Source organism: Plecotus auritus, assembly GCF_963455305.1.
Source record: "Plecotus auritus genome assembly, chromosome: 2".
NCBI classification, from domain to species: Eukaryota; Metazoa; Chordata; class Mammalia; order Chiroptera; family Vespertilionidae; genus Plecotus; species Plecotus auritus.
The window spans coordinates 7,054,036-7,074,283 of NC_137771.1; the positions used below are offsets into that span (position 1 = coordinate 7,054,036).

Consider the following 20,248-nt stretch of genomic DNA (forward strand, 5'->3'; position numbering starts at 1 on the left):
GTACAGACGCCCCTTGAGAAGGGAGAGAGGAGGGCAGGCCGGCGGAAGGACCCGGGAGCCGCGCAGACAGGCCAGAGGGAGCCGCTCCAACCGAGAGGCTTCAGTTCTGGCATGTCTGCAGGAAAACCTCCCCCTGCCCCCCGCCCCCCGAGGGCGGCCGGGAGCCGAGAGGGGCGGCGCGGCACCGCCCCCGGGGCGGGCCCAGTGCGTGGCAGCGGCACCGCCGGCCGCGTCCCGAAGTTTCCAGTCTGCTCGCACCGCGGGGCGGACGGACGGACATCCCCCCGACCCTGGCGATGCGGCCCCTGCTGCTCCTGGCCCCGCTGGGCTGGCTGCTTCTGGCCAAAGCGAAGGAAGACGCCAAGCCGGAGGGTAAGGTCCGGGCCGGGGGCGGGCAGGGGAGTCGGGGCGGGATGGGGCTGAGGGCTGATCTGGGGGGGTGCCTCGGTAAGGACCGGTATCAACAGGAGGCCTGGGCTGGCGGGGGTGTCTGAGTTCTGGCTACTTGTCCACTGATTCGCGGATGACTCGGAAAAATCACTTCCCGTCTTGGGCTTGTGGTTCCCACATCTGGGAGGGAAGTCCCGTTCAGCACCCAGAGAGACAAATAATAGCGTTCCTAATAATGACAGAGGCTACTATTTATGGAGCACTTGTTATAGGCCACGCGTCAGTTAAGCCTGATGGCAACCCTCAGGTGTGCATCCTTCTCTTATCCCCATTTTTCAGCTGGGCAAACTGAGGGTCCAGAGTGGATTCACTTGCCCAAGGTTACGCAGCTTGTGGGCTTGGGAACCAAGATTAACACCCAGTTGCGCCCGGTTCCAGAGCCCAGCTGGCCAAGAGATCATGGGGATGAGCGGCCACCTGGTGAGGTGGTTGGGGTGGGGGTGTGGAAGGGGTGGGTCCCGCTGCAGGGCTGCTTGCACTTTCAGCTACATTCTCCGTGGTCTGCCCCTGCCCCTGCCAGGGGGGTCTTACTAACTCTCCAGTTTGCACATGGGGAGACATGCCCAGATAGGTGCCATGACTGCCCAGCTCTGGAGTGGTTGCTCCCAGGTCTTCTGGACTCTGTGTCTGGTGTTCCTTCCACATCCCCAAGGCAGATGGGATGTTAGAGTGGGCCCCACTATCCTGAGTGGGCGCTACTCTCCCCTGCCTTCCCTGGGCCACTTCCAGGGCCGCCCGCTGAGCATCTGAGAGCCCCCAGAAGGGCACAGGTAGATCGTGGCAGTCCCACGGAAGCAGATCTGAACTGGCTACACCTCCCATGATCCTCTGTTCCCTGGGCCCACCCTCCTGGGGAACGTGGGAACTGGAGGGAGCGGGATGGTAGTTTAGGAGACCCTTGGACCGTTACTTGAGTGTTCCTTTGTGCCACGTTGTGCCCAGGCCACGTGTCTCTGGTGAAGCCAGTTGCTTGGTCTCCATGAGGCTTGGTGTCCTAGCCTGCAGAACAGGGGCTACGCTACCTCACTCCTAGAGCTCTTTCAAGGATTCATGAGGCCTACTGAGAGTTCAGCCCAGTGCCTGGCCCATAAAGCCATTTCTGGCCCAGTGCCGCCATCTGTCCTGGAGTATGCCAGCAGGGCAGTAAGACAGGACAAAAAACCCAGTGAGGGAGGTGCTGAGCACAGGGCTGGGCTGGTGGTGTGTGCAAAGGGCCTGTGGCCAGGGTCCGCTCACTGGCTGGGAGCCACGAACCCTAGAATAGCCTTTATTTTCCCTGGGCCTCTGCTGGCAGTTCCTCTGCTTCTGTTTTTTGTCGTTGTTGTTGTTGTTAATCCTCACCTGAGGATATTTTTCCATTGATTTTTAGAGTTGAAGGGAGGGGGAGAGACAGAGAGAAACATCGATGTGAGAGAGACACATCAATTGGTTGCCTCCTGTATGCTCCCCAATCAGGGCCAGGGATGGAGCCTGCAACCGAGGTACGTGCCCTTGCCAGAATCGAACCTGGGACCCTTCAATCCTCCGGCCGATGCTCTATCCACTGAGCCAAACCGGCCAGGGTCTCTGCTTCTGTTTTTGTGAACTTGCCCCACCTGAGACCATCTCATGAGAGAAATCTAGCCCCCTACAAGGAAGCCCAGAGAGGTGAGTCCGGGAGGGACCAAATCAGTGACACGGCTTCAGGTGCCCTGACCTCCAGCAGGTGATGGGAGGGGGCAAAGTAGACCCAAGGCAGCCAGCCCCCACAGCCTGTTGTCGCTGAGATAACCCAGCGACCTAGTAGATCATAACCACTCACTGATGGAGAAGGGACAGCAGGTATGGGGCTATTGTCAAGCGGCTCTCAAGTTGAGGCTCTGTGCATCTCTTGCTCCATTCAGACCCTTTTGAGAAGTAAGGAATCATTAGCCCCATTTTGCAGATGGGAAGACTGAGGCTCTGAAAGGTAACAAACTCCTGGTCTGAGGTTGCCACAGCTGGTTGAAAGTAAAATCACTGACTGGAACTCAGGCCCATTGCTCATTCCTGTGAACCCTTGGTTCCCAGATAGCCTGAGGGAGGAGACATAACCCTGTCCCAGGCAAGCCCCAAGACCAATGTGGGGGACAGAAAAAGGCCTTCCACAAAGAAACATCCAAACAAGCAAATTTCCGCAGGGCTGAGGAGAGTGCATACCACCCCCCGCCCCCCACAGCCCTTTCTCCCTTTTGCAGAGGCTTCTGGCTTTCTCCCAAGCTTGCGCCTTTCCCTGCAGGCCTTGACATGGAGAGGGAAGGACCCAGCAGACCCTGGATTTGGGTGGGGGTCATGCCTTCACTGTGCAGTGGTCAGAAATATTCCCCAAGTCAGGCAGGCCTGGCTGGATGTGTACGAGTCAGCAGGAGACCTGAGGCGTCTAGACCTCTCCATCTCCTGCCATTCTGCCTGACCCATGTCATGTCAAGCCTGGCGTGAGCCTGGAGGCTGGGGGAGAAGCTTCATGCATTCCCACCTCCCCAGAGAGCAGACGACTGGGTGTGTCATGACAAGCCTTGAGACAAGACCACATGCCTGGGCTGGCACTGCATGGGACAGAGGGGACGTCAGCCAGAGCCCGATGAACCAGCCTGAGTTCTCAGCCTTCTCTTAGGACCCCACAGAGGTGTCTGCACTCCCCACCCTGGCTCAGCCTCTCAGGAGGGGCTCCTCTCCGCCCCTGACCCCCAGGAACCTGCCCTCACCCATCTTAGCGGAGCTTCCCTAGGACAAGAATGCATGGAGCCCCATGGCCAGGTGGCCATCAGCTCCTTTAACCCGCCTGGGAGTCTCTGGAGGAGGGTACATGTGTGTGGTTATTACTCTCATTTTGCCGATGAGGACACAGGCACGCAGAGGCTAAGGTACTGCGCCGCTATCCGTCTGCCACTCCTCTCCACTGTCTTGCTTATCTCTGCTGACCTGGATCACGGGCCATTCATCTGGGAAAACCAGGGTTGGACTTTGGGCAGCAGGTCAGCAGGACCCAGAGCCCTGGGTGTCAGGTCTCATGGGGCCCTGGCCCCAGCTCCTGTCACGTGGTGGGTCTTTGTTTTTTTAAGTTAATTCATTTTATTATTATTTTTTTAATCCTCACCCGAGGATATTTTTTCCATTGATTTTTAAAAAAATATATTTTATTGATTTTTTACAGAGAGGAAGGGAGAGGGATAGAGAGTTAGAAACATCGATCAGCTGCCTCCTGCACACCTCCTACTGGGGATGTGCCCACAACCAAGGTACATGCCCTTGACCGGAATCGAACCTGGGACCCTTCAGTCCCCAGGCTGATGCTCTAGCCACTGAGCCAAATCAGGTAGGGCTTTTCCATTGATTTTTAAAGAGAAGGAAAGACAGAGAAATATCCACGTGCGAGAAACAATTGATTGGTTGCCTCCTGCAGGCGCCCTGTCCACGGCCCTGGGACCCTTCGGTCTACTCTATCCACTGAGCCAAACTGGCTAGGGTGCGTGGTGAGTCTCCCCCCCCAACCCCCCCACTGCAGGCTGGGTCAGAGCTCTGGGCACCCCCTTGGGCAAGCGTCACCCTGGGGCTTTCAGTTTCTGAGCACCAGGGCCCCGCCCACCTGCTTTCTGTCTGGGCTCCCAACTGTAGGGGGAGGGGATTTAGTGTGTGTAAAGGCTCAGAACAGAGTCTGGGGAGCAGAAAGTGTTCCATAAAGGTTAGCGGTCATTGTCATGGTGATTTGGAAGCAGAAACCCCCAAAAGGAGCCTGAAGACCTAGCACCCCTTCCCCCCTCACTCCCTCGCTCACTGCCTCACTTCAGGAGTCAGGATCTAATGGAGAATCCAGAGTCTCACAGACACGCTGGCTTTTTCCATCGTGAAATGTGACACTCTTCCTGTCCCCAGGAGCCCCTGCAGACAACAAGAGGACCTCAGACAAGGGGGCCTCAGAGCCGGCAGCGCTGCCTCTCCTCACCGGGGCAGGGACTTAACCCTGGCAGGAGTTAGGGGGAGCCCTTCCCCAAGGGTGAGAAGCTCCCCTCTTTCCTGGACCCCAGGGTCAGGTAGTGAGGCCTCCCCACTCCACACCTGCCTAGTGCATCTACCCCTTCTGCCGCAGGTCCCTGGGCCCGCCCGGTGGATTCCTGCCAATCCCTGCTGGGCTGCTGGCGCCAGCCCCCTGCTCTGGGCCAGGACCCTGCCCCTCCGCTCAGCCAGCTCTGCCAGCTCTGCCAGGCTGGGCGGGCCCCTTTGTTCTTTTTTATTTTATTTTTTTAATCCTCACCTGAGGACATGTTTGTTTGTTTATTTATTTATTTAATTTTTTTAGCTTAAGTAGTTTATTCATGTTCATCGCTATAAAAATATTCCGTTGTTATGAACACACCACAATTTATTCATCTATTTTACTCTTTCCCCCCCCCCAGTTTTTTTTTTATTAATCTTTATTGTTCAGATTATTACAGTTGTTCCTCTCCCCCCCCATAGCTCCCCTCCACCTGGTTCCCATCCCACCCCATGCTCTTAGCCCCCCCCCTCACTGTCCTCATCCATAGGTGTATGGTTTTTGTCCAGTCTCTTCCCGCACCTCTTCCCCTCGAGGATTGTCAGTCCACTCCCTTTCTATGCCCCTGATTCTATTATATTCACCAGATTATTCTGTTCATCAGATTTTTTATTCACTTGATTTTTATTTTTTATTTACTTTTTTATTTTTATTTTTTTAAAATATATTTTATTGATTTTCTTACAGAGTGGAAGGGAGAGGGATAGAGAGTTTGAAACATCGATGAGAGAGAAACATTGATCAGCTGCCTCCTGCACACCCCCTCCTGGGGATGTACCTGCAACCAAGGTACATGCCCTTGACTGGAATCAAACCTGGGACCCTTCAGTCTGCAGGCCGACACTCTATCCACTGAGCCAAACCACTTAGGGCATATTCACTTGATTTTTAGATTCACTTGTTGATAGATATGTATTTGTTGCTCATAATTTTTATCTTTACCTTTTTCTTCTTCCTCTTCTTAAAGAATACCTTTCAGCATTTCATATAATACTGGTTTGGCGGTGATGAACTCCTTTAGCTTTTTCTTATCTGTGAAGCTCTTTATCTGCCCTTCAATTCTGAATGATAGCTTTGCTGGGTAGAGTAATCTTGGTTGTAGGTTCTTGCTATTCATCACTTTGAATATTTCTTGCCACTCGCATCTGGCCTGCATAGTTTCTGTTGAGAAATCAGCTGACAGTCGTATGGGTGCTCCCTTGTAGGTAACTAACTGTTTTTCTCTTGCTGCTTTTAATATTCTCTTTTTGTCTTTTGCTCTTGGCATTTTAATTATGATGTGTCTTGGTGTGGTCCTCTTTGGATTCCTTCTGTTTGGGGTTCTCTGCGCTTCCTGGACTTGTAAGTCTATTTCTTTCACCAGGTGGAGGAAGTTTTCTGTCATTATTTCTTCAAATAGGTTTTCAGTATCTTGCTCTCTCTCTTCTTCTGGCACCCCAATAATTTGGATGTTGGTACGCTTGAAGTTGTCCCAGAGGCTCCTTACACGATCTTCATATTTTTGGATTCTTTTTTCTTTTTGTTTTTCCGGTTGGATGTTTTTTGCTTCTTTGTATTTCAAATCTTTGACTTGATTCTTGCCATCCTCTAGTCCAGTGGTCTGCAAACCGCGGCTCACAAGCCACATGCGGCTCGTGAGCCGCGGTTTGCTGCTCTGTTGACTAATGGGTTTGCCAACCACTGCTCTAGTCTGCTGTTGGATCTCTGTATATTATTTTTAATTTCAGTCAGTGTATGCTTAATTTCTAGTTGGTCCTTTTTCATATCCTCGTGGGTCTCACTAAATTTATCAGCAGTTTCTAGAAAATTCTTGAAAAACCTTATAACCGTGGTTTTGAACTCTATATCCAGTAGTTTGCTTTCCTCCATTTCTGTCATTTGTGACCTGTTTCTTTGTCTCTGCATTTTGGCTGCTTCCCTGAATTGATAGAGTGGCTTTGTGTGCTAGGTGTCCTATAGGTCCCAGTGGCTCAGCCTCCCCAGTTACCTGAGGTGGACATTCTTGGTGCACCCCTTTGTGGGCTGTGTGCACAGATTTGTTGTAGTTAAGCCTTGGTTGTTATTGGTATCACTGGGAGGAATTGCCCTCCAGGCCAAGTGGCTGTGAGGATCAGCTGTGCTATGCTGGGAGAACTTCTGTGCTGGAGACACCCTTATGAGGCAAGACTTGCTTCAGTGGGGCTTTGGTGCTCACTGAGTCTGCCCCCTGAGTGTGTCCCTTATGGATCTGAGGAGTTGTAATCTGGATGGTCCCACTCTGACCCCTGGGTACACTGGCTCTTGGATCTCTAAGGAGGTGCTAATTTAGTCTCTGCCTGAGGCCACCCAGCAGGAGCTATGGAGAGATCTGCAGATTTCTCTTCTTGGTTTGGGTTTTGGAGGTGCCCAGCTGAGGCCCAGCTGTGAAGCAATGCAAGCTGCTGTGGGCCTTGGGCCTTCTTTTGGATGTTCTGGGTCTCTCTGACTCAGCTGCAGTTTGATAAGTAAGTTTAGATTTCAAAGGACCGGGCCATTCATATGCAAAAGCCTATGCGCACAGCTGGGGTGGGGCAGCGTTTCAGGGTGGAGCAAACAGCAATAGCTTTCCATCAGCCCTGCCCTAAGAGGCCCCTGGGTCTCAGTGTCCCTTGGTAATCACTGCAAGCACCTCTGAGAGAAAGCCGCCCTCGAGTTCCGCCCCTGCCAGACAGTCCAGTTTCTCCCCTTATGAGTCTGGGTCCCCAGAGTCTCGCCCGGAACTGGAGTTCAGAGCAGCTGGAAGCTTGTGTCTCCCTCCCGCTTGAAAAAGACAGCCGTGTACTCAGTTGCCAGCCCTTTGCGCGTGCGCCTCCGTACCTCTGCCTTCCGCACCTCCTCTGAGTCTCAGTGTGCTTTTCTCTTTCCTTCTAGTTTCCACTCAGCCAGTCTTCCTGTGGTTCTGGATGATGTCCGTTTTGTCTTTTAGTTGTAGTTTTGAAGTTGTTGTGTGAGGCAGCAAGTTCAGGTGTTTACCTATGCCGCCATCTTGGTTTCTCTTTTTTAATTTATTTTATTGATTTATTTTTAAATATATTTTTATTGATTTCAGAGAGGAAGGGAGAGGGAGAGAGAGATAAAAACATCACTGATGAGAGAGAATCATCGATTGGCTGCTCCTGCACACCCCCAACTGGGATTGAGCCTGCAACCTGGGCATGTGCCCCGACTGGGAATTGATTGAACTGTGACTGACCTCCTGATTCAGAGAGAGAGAGAGAGAGAGAGAGAAACATCAATAGGTTGTGTGTGTGTGTGTGAGAGAGAGAGAGAGAGAGAGAGAGAGAGAGAAACATCAATAGGTTGTGTGTGAGAGAGAGAGAGAGAGAGAGAGAGAGAGAGAGAGAGAGAAAGAAAGAGAAACATCAATAGGTTGTCTCTCATCTGGGGAATGAACTACAACCTAGGTATGTGCCCTGTTGGGGAATTGAGCCTGAGACCTTTCGGTGTATGGGAGGATGCTCAACCACATGAGACACACCCCTTAATTCTTTGAACCCGGGCTCCTCTTGACTTCCTAGGATGGGATGGGGGTGCCTCACCTGCCTTTGCTGGTCACACCACTTAGTGTGTCTGTTCCCCCAGAAAAGTGTTAAGTCCTGGACTCCAGGGAAGAAAGGGCCACCCAGTGGAACAATGATGAGTGCTGCAAAGTGAGGTCCTGCCTCTGAGGGCAGGAGAGAGGCCAGGGAAACTCTGAGAAGGCTTCATAGAGGTGGCAGGGAAGAGGCACCACTGTCACTGGCCCTGGGACCTGGAGGAAGGCTAGGGAAAGGGCAGAGAGGGAGCCCTGGCAGGAGGGATGTGCCCAGCAAGGTGAGACTTCTGGTTGGAGGAGGGCCCACTCGCTGCTGGAGGGAATGAGTATATCATTGGACTGATCAGCAAGGGCCTTGAATGCCAGAGCAAGGCATTTGCTTCTCATTCATCATGACCAGTTATAGCTCTTAGCCTGTGCCAGCCTCCCAGCAGGACTTTACAGGCCTGATCTCCTGGAGTTAGTCCAGAAGCTCTGGGAAGAAGTTGCTGTTATTAACCCCTATTCTACAAGGGAGAAACTGAAGGCAGAAAGGTCAGGGACTTGCCCAAGGTCACATAGCTGGGAAGGAGCAGAGCTGGGACTCTGACCAGAGCCTTCACTACTCCTCAGAGGATTCAGCCTCAAAGTGGGGGTCTGGGAGGGGCTTCCCTAGGGCTCCCAGAGATGCTTTCTGGGGAGTCGTTTCCCATGGGTTCCATCGTAGAGGTGAAGCTGCACTACGGAGCCTGGGAGAGGTCCATTGCTAAAAAGGTAATACAGCCCTGGCCGGTGCGTTCAGTGGTTAGAGCATCAGCCCAAACACCAAAAGGTTCTGGGTTCAGTTCCTGGTTAAGGGCACACACCTGGGTTGCAGGTTCAATCCCAGCTCCAGTTGGGTTCATGTGGAAGGCCACCAATCCATGTGTCTCTCGCACATAGATGTTTCTGTCTCTCCCCCTCCCTTCCAGTCTCTCTGAACATCAATGGGAAAAATATCCTCAGGTGAGGATTTAACAAACAAACAAAAAAAGGTAATACAGCTGCTCTGGTCAATGGCCGGGATTTCAAGTCGGTTTCCACTCCTCGACCGACTCTCATTGGTTCTCATGGTGTTGGGAGAATCCAAGGATGAGTGAGACTCAGCAAGAAAGTCTGTAGGGGTTGATTAGTAATGTCTGCTCTGGGTGCAGTGTGGATAGTGGTGGCTGCCTCTGGGCTAATGTCCAACATGGACCAGAGAGGTCCTCCCAGAATTCAGCATCCAGAGTGAATCCTTCCCTCCGCCCCGTGCCTTGCCCAGAGCCCCCTAAAGCCAGAGAGGCCCAGCCCCACAGGGCAGGATGCGGACACCTCTGCTCTGGACACTTCCTGTCATGTTGGTCAGTTTCAGGTGAATGGAGCCCTGGAGGAGAATCTGGAGACCCAGGTTACATCCCAGCTCTGTCACTAACCAACTGGGTGACCTTGGGTACACCCCTTCCTACCTGGGCCTTGGGCTCTTGTCTATAATGGAAATGGGGACATGGCCTATGGGATTTGACAAGAACAGTGACCTGCCCCTACCTGTCACCTGTCCTCATCCTCCATCCCATTCACCACGCCCTTCTCTGTCCCTAGACAACCTCTTAGTTCTCACGGTGGCCACGAAGGAGACCGAGGGGTTCCGACGCTTCAAGCGCTCAGCCCAGTTCTTCAATTACAAGATCCAGGTAAGGGGCTCCCCAGGTGGAGCAGAGACAACCGAGGAGTGGAGGGGGAATCCAGGAGCTGGGTGTCCACCTTCCCTAACTGACTTGGAGCCACAGGGGAAACTTCTGGAAGCCTGAACGTTGGAAATGAGTTAGGAAAAGCAAGAGGGAGAAAGACATAAGCAAAATCCACGAGGGGCTGGAGATGGAGAGTGTGGGGAGAGTGAGACTGGAGAGGTGTGTGGTGGTGCTCAATGTAGTGGGTGTGGGCTCTCGGGGGGCGGGGGAGTGGCTAGGTTAGAGGGCATTGGCATTTCACAGCTCCCCCGGGTGATTTGGGGATGCCCACCGTCTGGAGACCTTCCTGTCCAAACACCCCTCTGAAGAAACACGGGCTATGCCTAGTCCATGGAGTCATGGGTGTGTGTCCTCTGTGCCTGGCCCCTGGGGCTGAGCCCACAGGGAGGCATTTCTCCATTTAGCTGAGCGTGCTGAGGGCCTCCTTGTGTCAGGCACAACGGTAGGCACCAGGGATGATGGACAACACAAGCCACGTCTCTGCCTATACAACTTGCAATCGAGCGGCCTTAAGCCAGAAAGGAATGTATTAGCTCACGTGAATGAGATTTGAAACAGGCATAGCTGGATCTAGGGGTTCAAGCATGGTAAAGTCTTTGTCTTTTTTTTTTTTTTTTAAATATATTTTATTGATTTTTTTACAGAGAGGAAGGGAGAGGGATAGAGAGTTAGAAACATCGATGAGAGAGAAACATCGATCAGCTGCCTCCTGCACACCCCCCACTGGGGATGTGCCCACAACCAAGGTACATGCCCTTGACCGGAATCGAACTTGGGACCCTTGAGTCTGCAGGCCGACGCTCTATCCACTGAGCCAAACCAGCTAGGGCAAGTCTTTGTCTTTTTTTGTGTCTTTAGGCCCTGTTTGTTTTCATTTGCAGACATACTCTCTGTACGTGGTGGCAAGATAGCCACCAGCTTCTCAACCTCAGAAGAAAAGGCAGTCTTTCCTTAATTTTAAGAGAACAGTCCCAGGGAAGACTCTGATAGGCTCTTCTTGGGTCACATGCTCACACCATGGCTATGGGAGAAGGAGGGATGGGACACAGGCTGGTCACACATGGTCACTTGACCATCTTTATGGGCCTTTCTCTGCAGGCACTGGGCCTGGGGGAGGACTGGCATGGAGAGAAGGCAACATCGGCGGGTGGAGGGATGAAGGTTCGGCTGCTGAAGAAAGCTCTGGAGAAGCATGCAGACAAGGAGAACCTGGTCATTCTCTTCACAGACAGGTCAGTGGCCGGGGGGCTACCTGGGCGGGTTCCTCGGCAGGGAGATAGAGGCAGATGTTTCTATTTTAAAACAATTTTTAAAATATATTTTTATTGATTTCAGAGAGGAAGGAAGAGGGAGAGAGATAGAAACATCAATGATGAGAGAGACTCAGCTGCCTCTTGCACGCCCCACACTGGGGATCGATCCTGCAACCCGGGCACATGCCCTGACCAGGAATCAAACCGTGACCTCCTGGTTCCTAGGTCAAGGCTTAACCTCTGAGCCACATCAGCCGGGCTAGAGGAATATTTTAAATTGAGGTTCTCCCAGGACATCTGAAATGGGAGATTACTCTAGCTAAGGTTGTCCAAGTCTTAGGGGGTCTGGGTATCCCAGGAGAGACCCTCTGGTGTAGCCCACTCCTGATCTTGGTGAAAAGATGGGTGGGGACCTGCCCAGGTGTGACGAGCCACGCTCCTAGTGGGAGAAGGGCATGGGTTATGGGGACCTTCTCTCTGTCCTGGGTGGGGGTGGAAACATGGCGGGCAGGGCCAGGGACAGTAGGGCAGATCCAGTCCCTAGACTGGGAGCAAGGGATTGTAGAAGCCTTGACCCAGCTCTCCTGGGCCCTCTCCTCACTCCTGCTCACCTCTGCCCGGCCGCAGCTACGACGTGGTGTTCGCCTCGGGGCCCCGGGAGCTCCTGAAGAAGTTCCGGCAGGCCAGGAGCCAGGTGGTCTTCTCGGCCGAGGAGCTCATCTACCCCGACCGCAGGCTGGAGGCCAAGTACCCAGTGGTGTCCGACGGCAAGAGGTTCCTGGGCTCCGGGGGTGAGGAGCTGTGGCGGGGCAGGGCAGGCTCCAGAGGAATCCACCGCTATCTCCGCGAGGGTCCTCGCTTGCTTGGTGTCCACCGGATGTCGCTCATGTCCCAACCACAGGCTCTTCTGAGTAGAATTCCTGATTCTTAATCCTTAAACTCCTCCCCTCCCCTTCCCCGCACCCCGTCCCTGTCCTCCCCCCACCCCGCTGTCTTTTTCATCTCATTGACAGCCACCCATCTGCATAGGGCGAAACCTGCCCTCCCCCACCTCAGTCCTTTGGTGGGTCACATGACTCCCATTTCAAAAGATCTCTTGCCCTGGCCAGGTGGCTCAGTGGGTTGAAGCGTTGTCCCATATACCAAAGGGTTGTGGGTTCGATTCCCAGTTGGGGAGCATATGAGAGGCAAGCGATCAATGTTTATCTCCCCCCCACCCCCATCCTTTTTCTCTAAAATCAATGAACATATCCTCTGGTGAGGATAAAAAAAAATCTTCCGAATCTGCCCTCTGAGGTCCACACCCATTGCCACTGCCTCACTGGGCTCCTGGCATCTATCAGTCTCCACACTGTTCTGCCAGCTCCACCCTCCCACTTCCAGTCCATTCTCCACCCAGCAGCCAGAGGCAAATCCACGCTCATCACTCAGTGGCTTTCCACTGCAAAGCATAAAATCCATATTTTATTCTGGATTTCTCTGTCCAGCCACTTCTTCCCACTGGCCCAGAGAGTTAGCACAGTCCAGAAGGCCTGGCCCTGGCCCTGGGGTACAGGTGTCCCCTGGGGCAGGGCCATCCCTGGCTGCCCACCTTCTTCCATTTCTCGCCTCCTCTCACCGGCCTTCCCCCATAGCCAGGGATCTGCGTGGGTTTTTCCCTTTAAGGCCCCATGTGCTGTGTGACCTTGGCCCAGCCTCTGCCCTTCCCTGGGCCAAGTTTCCCAGGTAACTATGGAAAAAGGGCTCCAGCTTGTGCCCACCAGCTCTGCTCTCTAGGAACTCCCGGTGTAATCCATTCATTCACCATCTGTGGTGCCCAGCACCTAAGCTGGTACAATTTAGTGGGCACCATTGGTCTTCCTCTCTGGGCTCAGTGGGAACTTGCACTAAATGACACTAACTGGCAGACTGTGTCCAGCCTATGGACATTACCTCCTCTCAATCTAGGAGGACTTCTGAGAGGAGGCAGGGCTTGTGGATAAAGGAGTAGGAAATGGAGGAGAGCGGAGGCTGGGAAGAGGCCCCTAGCTTGGGGACTGGAAGCTAAGCATCTGTTTCTGTGTGTCCTCATGCAACCCCCAGGCTTCATCGGTTATGCCCCCAGCCTCAGCAAGCTGGTGGCCGAATGGGAGGGCCAGGACAGTGACAGCGACCAGCTCTTTTACACCAAGATCTTCTTGGACAAGGAGAAGAGGGTAAGAGTCAGCAGGTGGGGCTGGGGAGACCTGATCCCATGGGCCAGGCTGCACTGGAAGCAGCCCCTGTAGGTCTTGAATCCCTGGGTTGGCCTTGACACCCCCATTTATCCATTCATCGGTTCACTCATTTATTCAGCTGATCTTTTTTTTTTTAAAAATATATTTTATTAATTTTTACAGAGAGGAAGGGAGAGGAATAGAGAGTTAGAAACATCAATGAGAGAGAAACATTGATCAGCTGCCTCCTGCACACTCCCCACTGGGGATGTGCCCACAACCAAGGTACATGCCCTTGGCCGGAATCGAACCTGGGACCTTTCAGTCCGCAGGCTGACGCTCTATCCACTGAGCCAAACTGGTTAGGGCTATTCAGCAGATCTTGATTGGTCGCCCACTGTGTGGGAGACACCGACAGGTGCAGGGCTGGGATATGGCAATGGACAAGAGAGTTGGGGTCTGTGCCCTCAGGGCCCTCAAGTGGGGAGACAGGGATTTACAACCTCATATCAGTTGATGGTGATGGTGATGAAAAGAATGACAGGCTGAGCTGCCCACTGTGCCTGGGTGCTTCCTGGGGGGTGGGGGGTGGGGGAGCTGATGAGAGCTTGACAGGCCACTGCTGAGCCTGTCTCAAAGAGGCAGGGGTCATCGAGGGGAGCGGAGGTAGCAGAACCAGGCCAGTGCAGCCCCAGACCCAGCCAGGAGCCTCTGGGTAGACAGGAAACTGAGGGTGCTCTTAAGTGTCAGGATTCCTGGATTCTGCTCTGCTTACCTCCCCGTCCTCTATCCATGCTGTGCTGTGTGACCTAGGGTAATTCGCTTCGCCTCTCTGGGCAAGTTTTTATCATCCAATGAAGCAGTCAGGCCTGTGCAGTGGAAACTATAAACTTGATCTTTTTGTTAACGCATCCTTCCTCCTTCCCCTTTGCCTCCAGTGACATCACTGCAGAAGCCCGGGGACTAAGCCATAAAAATGGAGCTGCTCTGCTTGGGATGTGGGTGGAGTCTAGAGTGCCCCTTGCCCTTTCTCGGCCTGGCCTTGGCTCCATGAGACACAGTGGAGTGGAACAGGCAGCATTGTGCCCATGAACAGGGACTTCAGGGCCAGGTTACCTGGGTTCCAATGCCAGTCAGCTACTTACTAGCTGTGTGACCTTGGGCAAGTTACCCAACCTCTCTGTGCCTTGTTTTTTAAATCTGTAAAATGCAGTGATGATGGAATTTTCCCAGAGGACTGTTGTGCGGGTTAAATTCATTAATGTGGATGGAACACTTAGAATAGCGATTGGCACACGGTCACGTACTAAACAGTGTTTGTTATTATTAGGGTGCTTGTCGCAGTGGAACCCGCTGTTTCCTTAGATTCCTTCCAGTGCTGAGAGCCCCTGGTTCTCTGTAAATGGGGCCACTCAGCCAGTGGATCCCAGGGGCTTGGCCACTGGCTGGCCTTCCCAGGGCTCCCAGCTGGCCTGATGTGACTGGGCAAAGCGGATGTGGTGAGGAAGAGGCAGAGGTGGGAGGGCAGGCTGCCCACAGTGGGTGCGATGGAGCCCTGTCCTTGCCAGGGCCAGTCCCTGATGCAGCCTGGTGCCCTGTCTCCCGCAGGAGCAGATCAATATCACCCTGGACCACCGCTGCCGCATCTTCCAGAACCTGGATGGAGCCTTGGGTGAGCAGCCCCCACAGGGAGGGATGGAGAGAAGGAGAGGAGGATTCAGGCAGGGCCTGAGGCCAAGGGGGAGAGAGGGTGGGTTCCTCTCTGTGGGTTGTGCTGTGAGGTCGCTCGCCTCATCCCCAGGGCCTCAGAGGCCACCTGGTGTCCTGGGGCAGAGCTGTATGTCCCTGCGGGTGGAGAAAGGAGGGTCATGAGATCAGCTTATTGAATTCACCCAACACCAGGGCAGGGAAGCAGCCTGCCAGCCTGGTAATGCACACAGCAGGTACCAACCCTGCCCCCGACCCCCCCACCACCCCGGTCCTCACAGGTGAGCCTGCTTCACCTCCTTCCCCTGCCCTCCACCTCCCAGCTGAAGGCTTCCTGGCCTGGGGGCAGGGATTGACCTGGCAGGGAGTTGGAAGGTGAAGGCCAGTTGGTTCTTCAAACTACAAACGCCCTTGGGCTGACCCCAAACCCCTGGCTGGTGATGGCATTGCTTTGCCACTAGCTTGCTGGGTGACTTCAGGCCAGACACATACACACACACCCCAGGCCTCAGTTTCCCCGTCTTTAGAAAAGAGAAGTTGGACCAGATCACTGATTGGTGAATTTATGGTATAAATGGACCTTTTGGAGAATCCGAGCAAAGCCATGGCCCTCTCCCAGGAAGGTGTGGGAACATCACACCCTTTTGCTGTGGCTTCTGGGAGTTCATGAGCCTAGGTTAATAAACTGGGCCCAGTTCACCCCGTGGGGGCCAGGAGCTTGCACAGAGGGGCTCCCCTCACGTGGTCACCACCACAAAGCCCTCCCTCCCCAGCATTTCTCAGGCCTTGGAAACGGCTGCTCCGGGTTTTATAACTGTCAAACAAGGTAGCTTCCTGTCTCATGTGCAGACTAAGAGGGTCCTAGCATGGGGATTAGGCCTCTCTCTACCAGGCCAGCATCTGTCCCCTGGCCCTCCCAGGCCTCCCTGTGTCGCTGGCATGTACGCAGGGCTGCCCTGCATGCCTGTCAGAGCGGGCGCCTCCCAGACCCTGCCTGTGGGGCTTCTCTGAGCTGTGTCTGAGCTGGGATAGTTCACTTTCTCCCATCCCTGGCTTCCAGCTCTCATCAGCAATCACAGCAACTAATGTGGGTTTCTGTGGATTCCATGCTCACCCTGTGCCAGGCATGGTGCTAAGTGCTCACTGGACATACAGTCCTCCCACTCTTATCCCCATTTTACAGATGAGGAAACTGAGGCGCTGAGAGGTGACATACTAACGTACGGGGATACCCTGCTCACTGGGGGAGAGCTGGGATTTGAGCCCAGCCTGTCAGCCCCTGAGTTTGGCCTCTGGGTCTGACGCTGGATGGCGCTGTGATTTCTCACCCCCAGATGAGGTTGTGCTGAAGTTTGAAATGGGCCATGTTCGAGCTCGAAACCTGGCCTACGACACCCTCCCAGTCCTGATTCATGGCAACGGACCCACCAAGGTAGGGAGGGGCCCCAGGTCCTGGGGAGTGTGGGAGGGGGTCAGCTTCTCCTTGGGGCCAGGGCCACCCACCTAGAGCCCGAGAGCTTGTAGGCGTTGCCCTCAAATCTGAGTTCAACGTGGAGCCTCTTTCCTGCTGTGGTAGTCGCTGATGCCCTGTTCATCCTACTGGACCGCAGGACACAAAGGAAGCCACTGCCCCCACCCAGGCCCAGGCCCGGCTGCCCCAAGTCACCCACACTCCATCACCCCAGGGCTGGCTCGTTTGTTCATTTGAGAAATATTTATTGAATGTTTGCACCAGGGCATGAGACCTGGTCGGTCATGAACAGTACAGACTGGTCCCCACGCTCCTGGAGCTACAGACGGGCCCCTGGGGAACTGGCCCCCGGTTCACCCCACATTTCTCTGAGTGACAGGTCCTCAACCACCCGAATCAGAATCAATGGAAGGGAGAGGAAGGGGGATGTGTTAAAACGCAGAATTCCCGCCCCTGCCCACAAGCTGGCCAATGGGAATCTCAAAGGGGCGGGGCCTGGGAATCTGCATTGTACAAGCTCTCAGCCCATCCAGAGATGAAAAAGCACCAGGGCGCCAAGCCCTCCCTCTCCCCTCCCTCAGCTGTGGTGACCTCCAGGGGATGAGCATGCTCTCTTCAAGGCCCACCCAAAATAAGGTCACATTCCTGCTCCCTCTGGGGTGGCAGCTGTCTGGGGCCCAGGAGGAGAGGCCTCAGTGGTTGCAGGTGGGTGGGACTGGCACCTCTCAGACCCCTCGTCCCCCACAGCTGCAGCTGAACTACCTGGGCAACTACATCCCGCGCTTCTGGACCTTCGAGACCGGCTGTGTTGTGTGTGACGAGGGCCTGCGAAGCCTCAAGGGCATCGGGGTAAGGCCGCCAGAAGCTGGGTGGGGGAAGGTGGGTGATTCTGGAAGAGACTGTTGTCTCTGGCGGAGGTAGAGGGATTACCTCCCTGTCTGGGGTTCCGTCCTGCTCCTCCTGGAAGCCTTCTCAGACTGCACATGGCTCCACATTTCCCCCAATGCCTGTGTTCCAGTTTTTCTGCCTGGTCGTTCAGGCTCTCCTGCAGCCCCGTCCCCATCCCACAAACCTTCCTCCTCATTTGTGGCCCCACATCAAACCCCATGCCAGCCAGGCTCCCCAGCAGTCTGCTATCAACTAGTCCTTGCTCCGAGGCAGGGCTCATGCTACTCCTGGTCCCCAGCAAGGGCAGCCTCCCGCCTCCCGCCAGTCCTTGCCTCTGTCCACCTGCCCATCCTACTCAGAGCTCCCTGCCCAGGCCCCTTGCCTGCTAGGTCCACACACCTCTGGCTCAGAGGTGGCTCAGTGGCTGGACTCTGCTGCCCCCCTCCATGCAGGAGGAAGCTCTTCCCTCGGTCCTGGTCGGCGTGTTCATCGAACAGCCCACGCCGTTCCTGTCCCTGTTCTTCAAGCGGCTCCTGCGCCTTCACTATCCCCAGAAACGGATGCGGCTGTTCATTCACAACCATGTGAGTAGCAGGGGCTTGGTGGGATTGCCGGGTGGCCCAGCGGAATCAATGATCTGGATGTGAGGCCTGAGGGTTGGGGGTGCTGTCCTGGTGACAGAGGCTCTTTTTTTTTTTTTTTTTTTTTAAATATATTTTATTGATTTTTATACAGAGAGGAAGGGAGAGGGATAGAGAGTTAGAAACATCGATGAGAGAGAAACATCAATCAGCTGCCTCCTGCACGCCCCCTACTGGGGATGTGCCCGCAACCAAGGTACATGCCCTTGACTGGAATCGAACCTGGGACCCTTCAGTCCGCAGGCCGACGCTCTATCCACTGAGCCAAACCGGTTTCGGCATGACAGAGGCTCTTAAGAGGCCTGTGGACCTGGCCTGGTCAGGGGAGGATGGTCAAAGGGTGGCCAGGGAGGACATTCCAGGCAGAAGGTCTGGCCTGGGCAAAGGCGTGGAGTTTAGGAAAGCAGGTGGCCAGGGACGTGCCAGGAATGAAGGGGGGCAGCCTGCAGTTGCAGAAGGTGCGGTGGTCCCTCATCCTCATCCTCAACCCCCCTCCCTCCCCAGGAGCAACACCACAAGGCTCAGGTGGAGCAGTTCCTGGCGGAGCATGGCGGCGAGTACCAGTCTGTGAAGCTGGTGGGCCCCGAGATGCAGGTGGCGAATGCTGATGCCAGGAACATGGGCGCGTGAGTTGGGGGTCAGAGGGGCGTGGTTATCTCTGCTGATGGTGGTGGGCAGAGGGGCCATCGTGTCCGGAGCACCAGACCGGGAGACAGGAGTTCGGCAGTCTGGGTGGTCTCCGGCAGGGTCCTGCCCCTCTCTCGGCCTCAGTATTTCCATCTGTCAGATGGGGAACTAGCCTCTGTCTTGCGATTGGCTGGGGCTGAGCAGTGTCAGCATTTAGGAAGCAAATCTGAGAAAGGAAGGACTGGAGGACCGGAAGTCAATAAATGCTGACAACTTGAGAAATAATCTCTGATTCCCTCATAATTTATGTTGACTATAGAAGAATTAGACTGTCCAGATCCGTGGTTGGCCGCCTTCCCATAAAGGACTAGGTTGTGAATCTGTGCAAACCAGCTTTGTGGGCTCAGCCGCAGCCACTCAGCTCTGCTGGTGTAGCGTGAGCGAGCGTGGTTGGGCTCCAACGAAAGTTTATTTGTGGACACTGACGTTTGAATTTCTAGGACTCTCATGCAACTTAGATTCTTTTCCCCAACCAGTTAAAAATGCAAAACCATTCTTAGCTCATGAGCCACACGAAACCAGGCAGTGGGCTGGATCTGGATCGTGAATCTTAGTTAAGGCTTTGATACAAGTACCCAGATACCCTGCAGGAAGGCACAACCCATTTGCCCTGGCCCTGGGCACTGTGGGAGCCTGTCTGTGGGCGGTGCTTCCCCAGTACCAGGGTTTTCGGGGCGCTTGATACCAGTTGTCAAGCTCTGGGCCTTCGTCTTGAGAGTTTGGGATCTGCATCAGGGTTTGGGTCTTGGAATTGGGAGGGACCTTCGAGGCTGCTGGTCCCAACCTGCACCAGGGTCTCTAAAGACCCGTGGCCGGTCCCTGGTGATTGCAGGGTGAGCAGGGGTGGAGAGTGCAGCTGCGGGTAGCTCCGTGACCCTGGGTGGGGAGGTTGGCACTGGAGCCCCACTCCCACTGACCCTGCGTCCCCCTGCCTGCAGGGACTTGTGCCGTCAGGACCATGGCTGTACCTACTACTTCAGCGTGGATGCCGACGTGGCCTTGACCGAGCCCCAAATCCTGCGACTGCTGATTGAGCAGAACAAGTGAGGCTGTGGGTGGGCTGCGGCTGGCAGACAGATGGGCCCTCTGAGCGGGGCTCCTGGGCTGGCATTGCCCGGGATAGGCCTGGGCCCCTGCTGGGAGCCCTTCCCTGCCTTTGTCCTCCTCCCCTGCCTTGGCCTCATCGACGACCCTGAGCTTGCCCCAGCCTGGCAACCTTGTCTTGGTTCCCCCCACTCTTTACCCCCGCCACAAGCCCTAAGCCATGCCCCTCTCACCCTCTGTTCTTGGCTGCCCTGAGGGAGGGAAAAGGTATCAGATGGGCCAAACCTACCCCCAGGGCCTGCCCCAGGGAGGTGCTTGCAGGTTGAAACAGACCTCCCACCCTTCCCCACGCCTAGTCAGATCCGCCCCAAACTCCCAGTGGGCAGGGGGACCCCTCTGAGGCGCTCCCTTCCTTAGGAACGTCCTTGCCCCATTGATGACCCGCCATGGGAGGCTGTGGTCAAACTTCTGGGGAGCACTGAGTGCAGATGGCTATTATGCCCGCTCCGAGGACTACGTGGACATCGTGCAGCGGCGGCGTGTGTGAGTACCGACAGGAT

At 54.7% G+C, this 20,248-nt stretch overlaps 1 protein-coding gene across 1 annotated transcript in view; it reads left to right on the forward strand.

Annotated features, from left to right (window-relative positions):
• The first annotated feature begins 86 nt into the window (after positions 1–86).
• PLOD1 (procollagen-lysine,2-oxoglutarate 5-dioxygenase 1) overlaps positions 87–20,248 on the forward strand; it is a 28,210-nt gene continuing 8,048 nt past the window's right edge. Inside the window, exons 1-12 of the mRNA XM_080656614.1 lie at positions 87–372; positions 9,654–9,745; positions 10,901–11,034; positions 11,683–11,846; positions 13,138–13,250; positions 14,859–14,922; positions 16,292–16,389; positions 17,176–17,277; positions 17,769–17,900; positions 18,462–18,583; positions 19,583–19,687; positions 20,106–20,231. Coding sequence (XP_080512740.1) covers positions 297–372; positions 9,654–9,745; positions 10,901–11,034; positions 11,683–11,846; positions 13,138–13,250; positions 14,859–14,922; positions 16,292–16,389; positions 17,176–17,277; positions 17,769–17,900; positions 18,462–18,583; positions 19,583–19,687; positions 20,106–20,231 — 1,328 coding nt within the window. The 5' untranslated portion in view covers positions 87–296. The remainder of the gene's footprint in view (positions 373–9,653; positions 9,746–10,900; positions 11,035–11,682; positions 11,847–13,137; positions 13,251–14,858; positions 14,923–16,291; positions 16,390–17,175; positions 17,278–17,768; positions 17,901–18,461; positions 18,584–19,582; positions 19,688–20,105; positions 20,232–20,248) is intronic.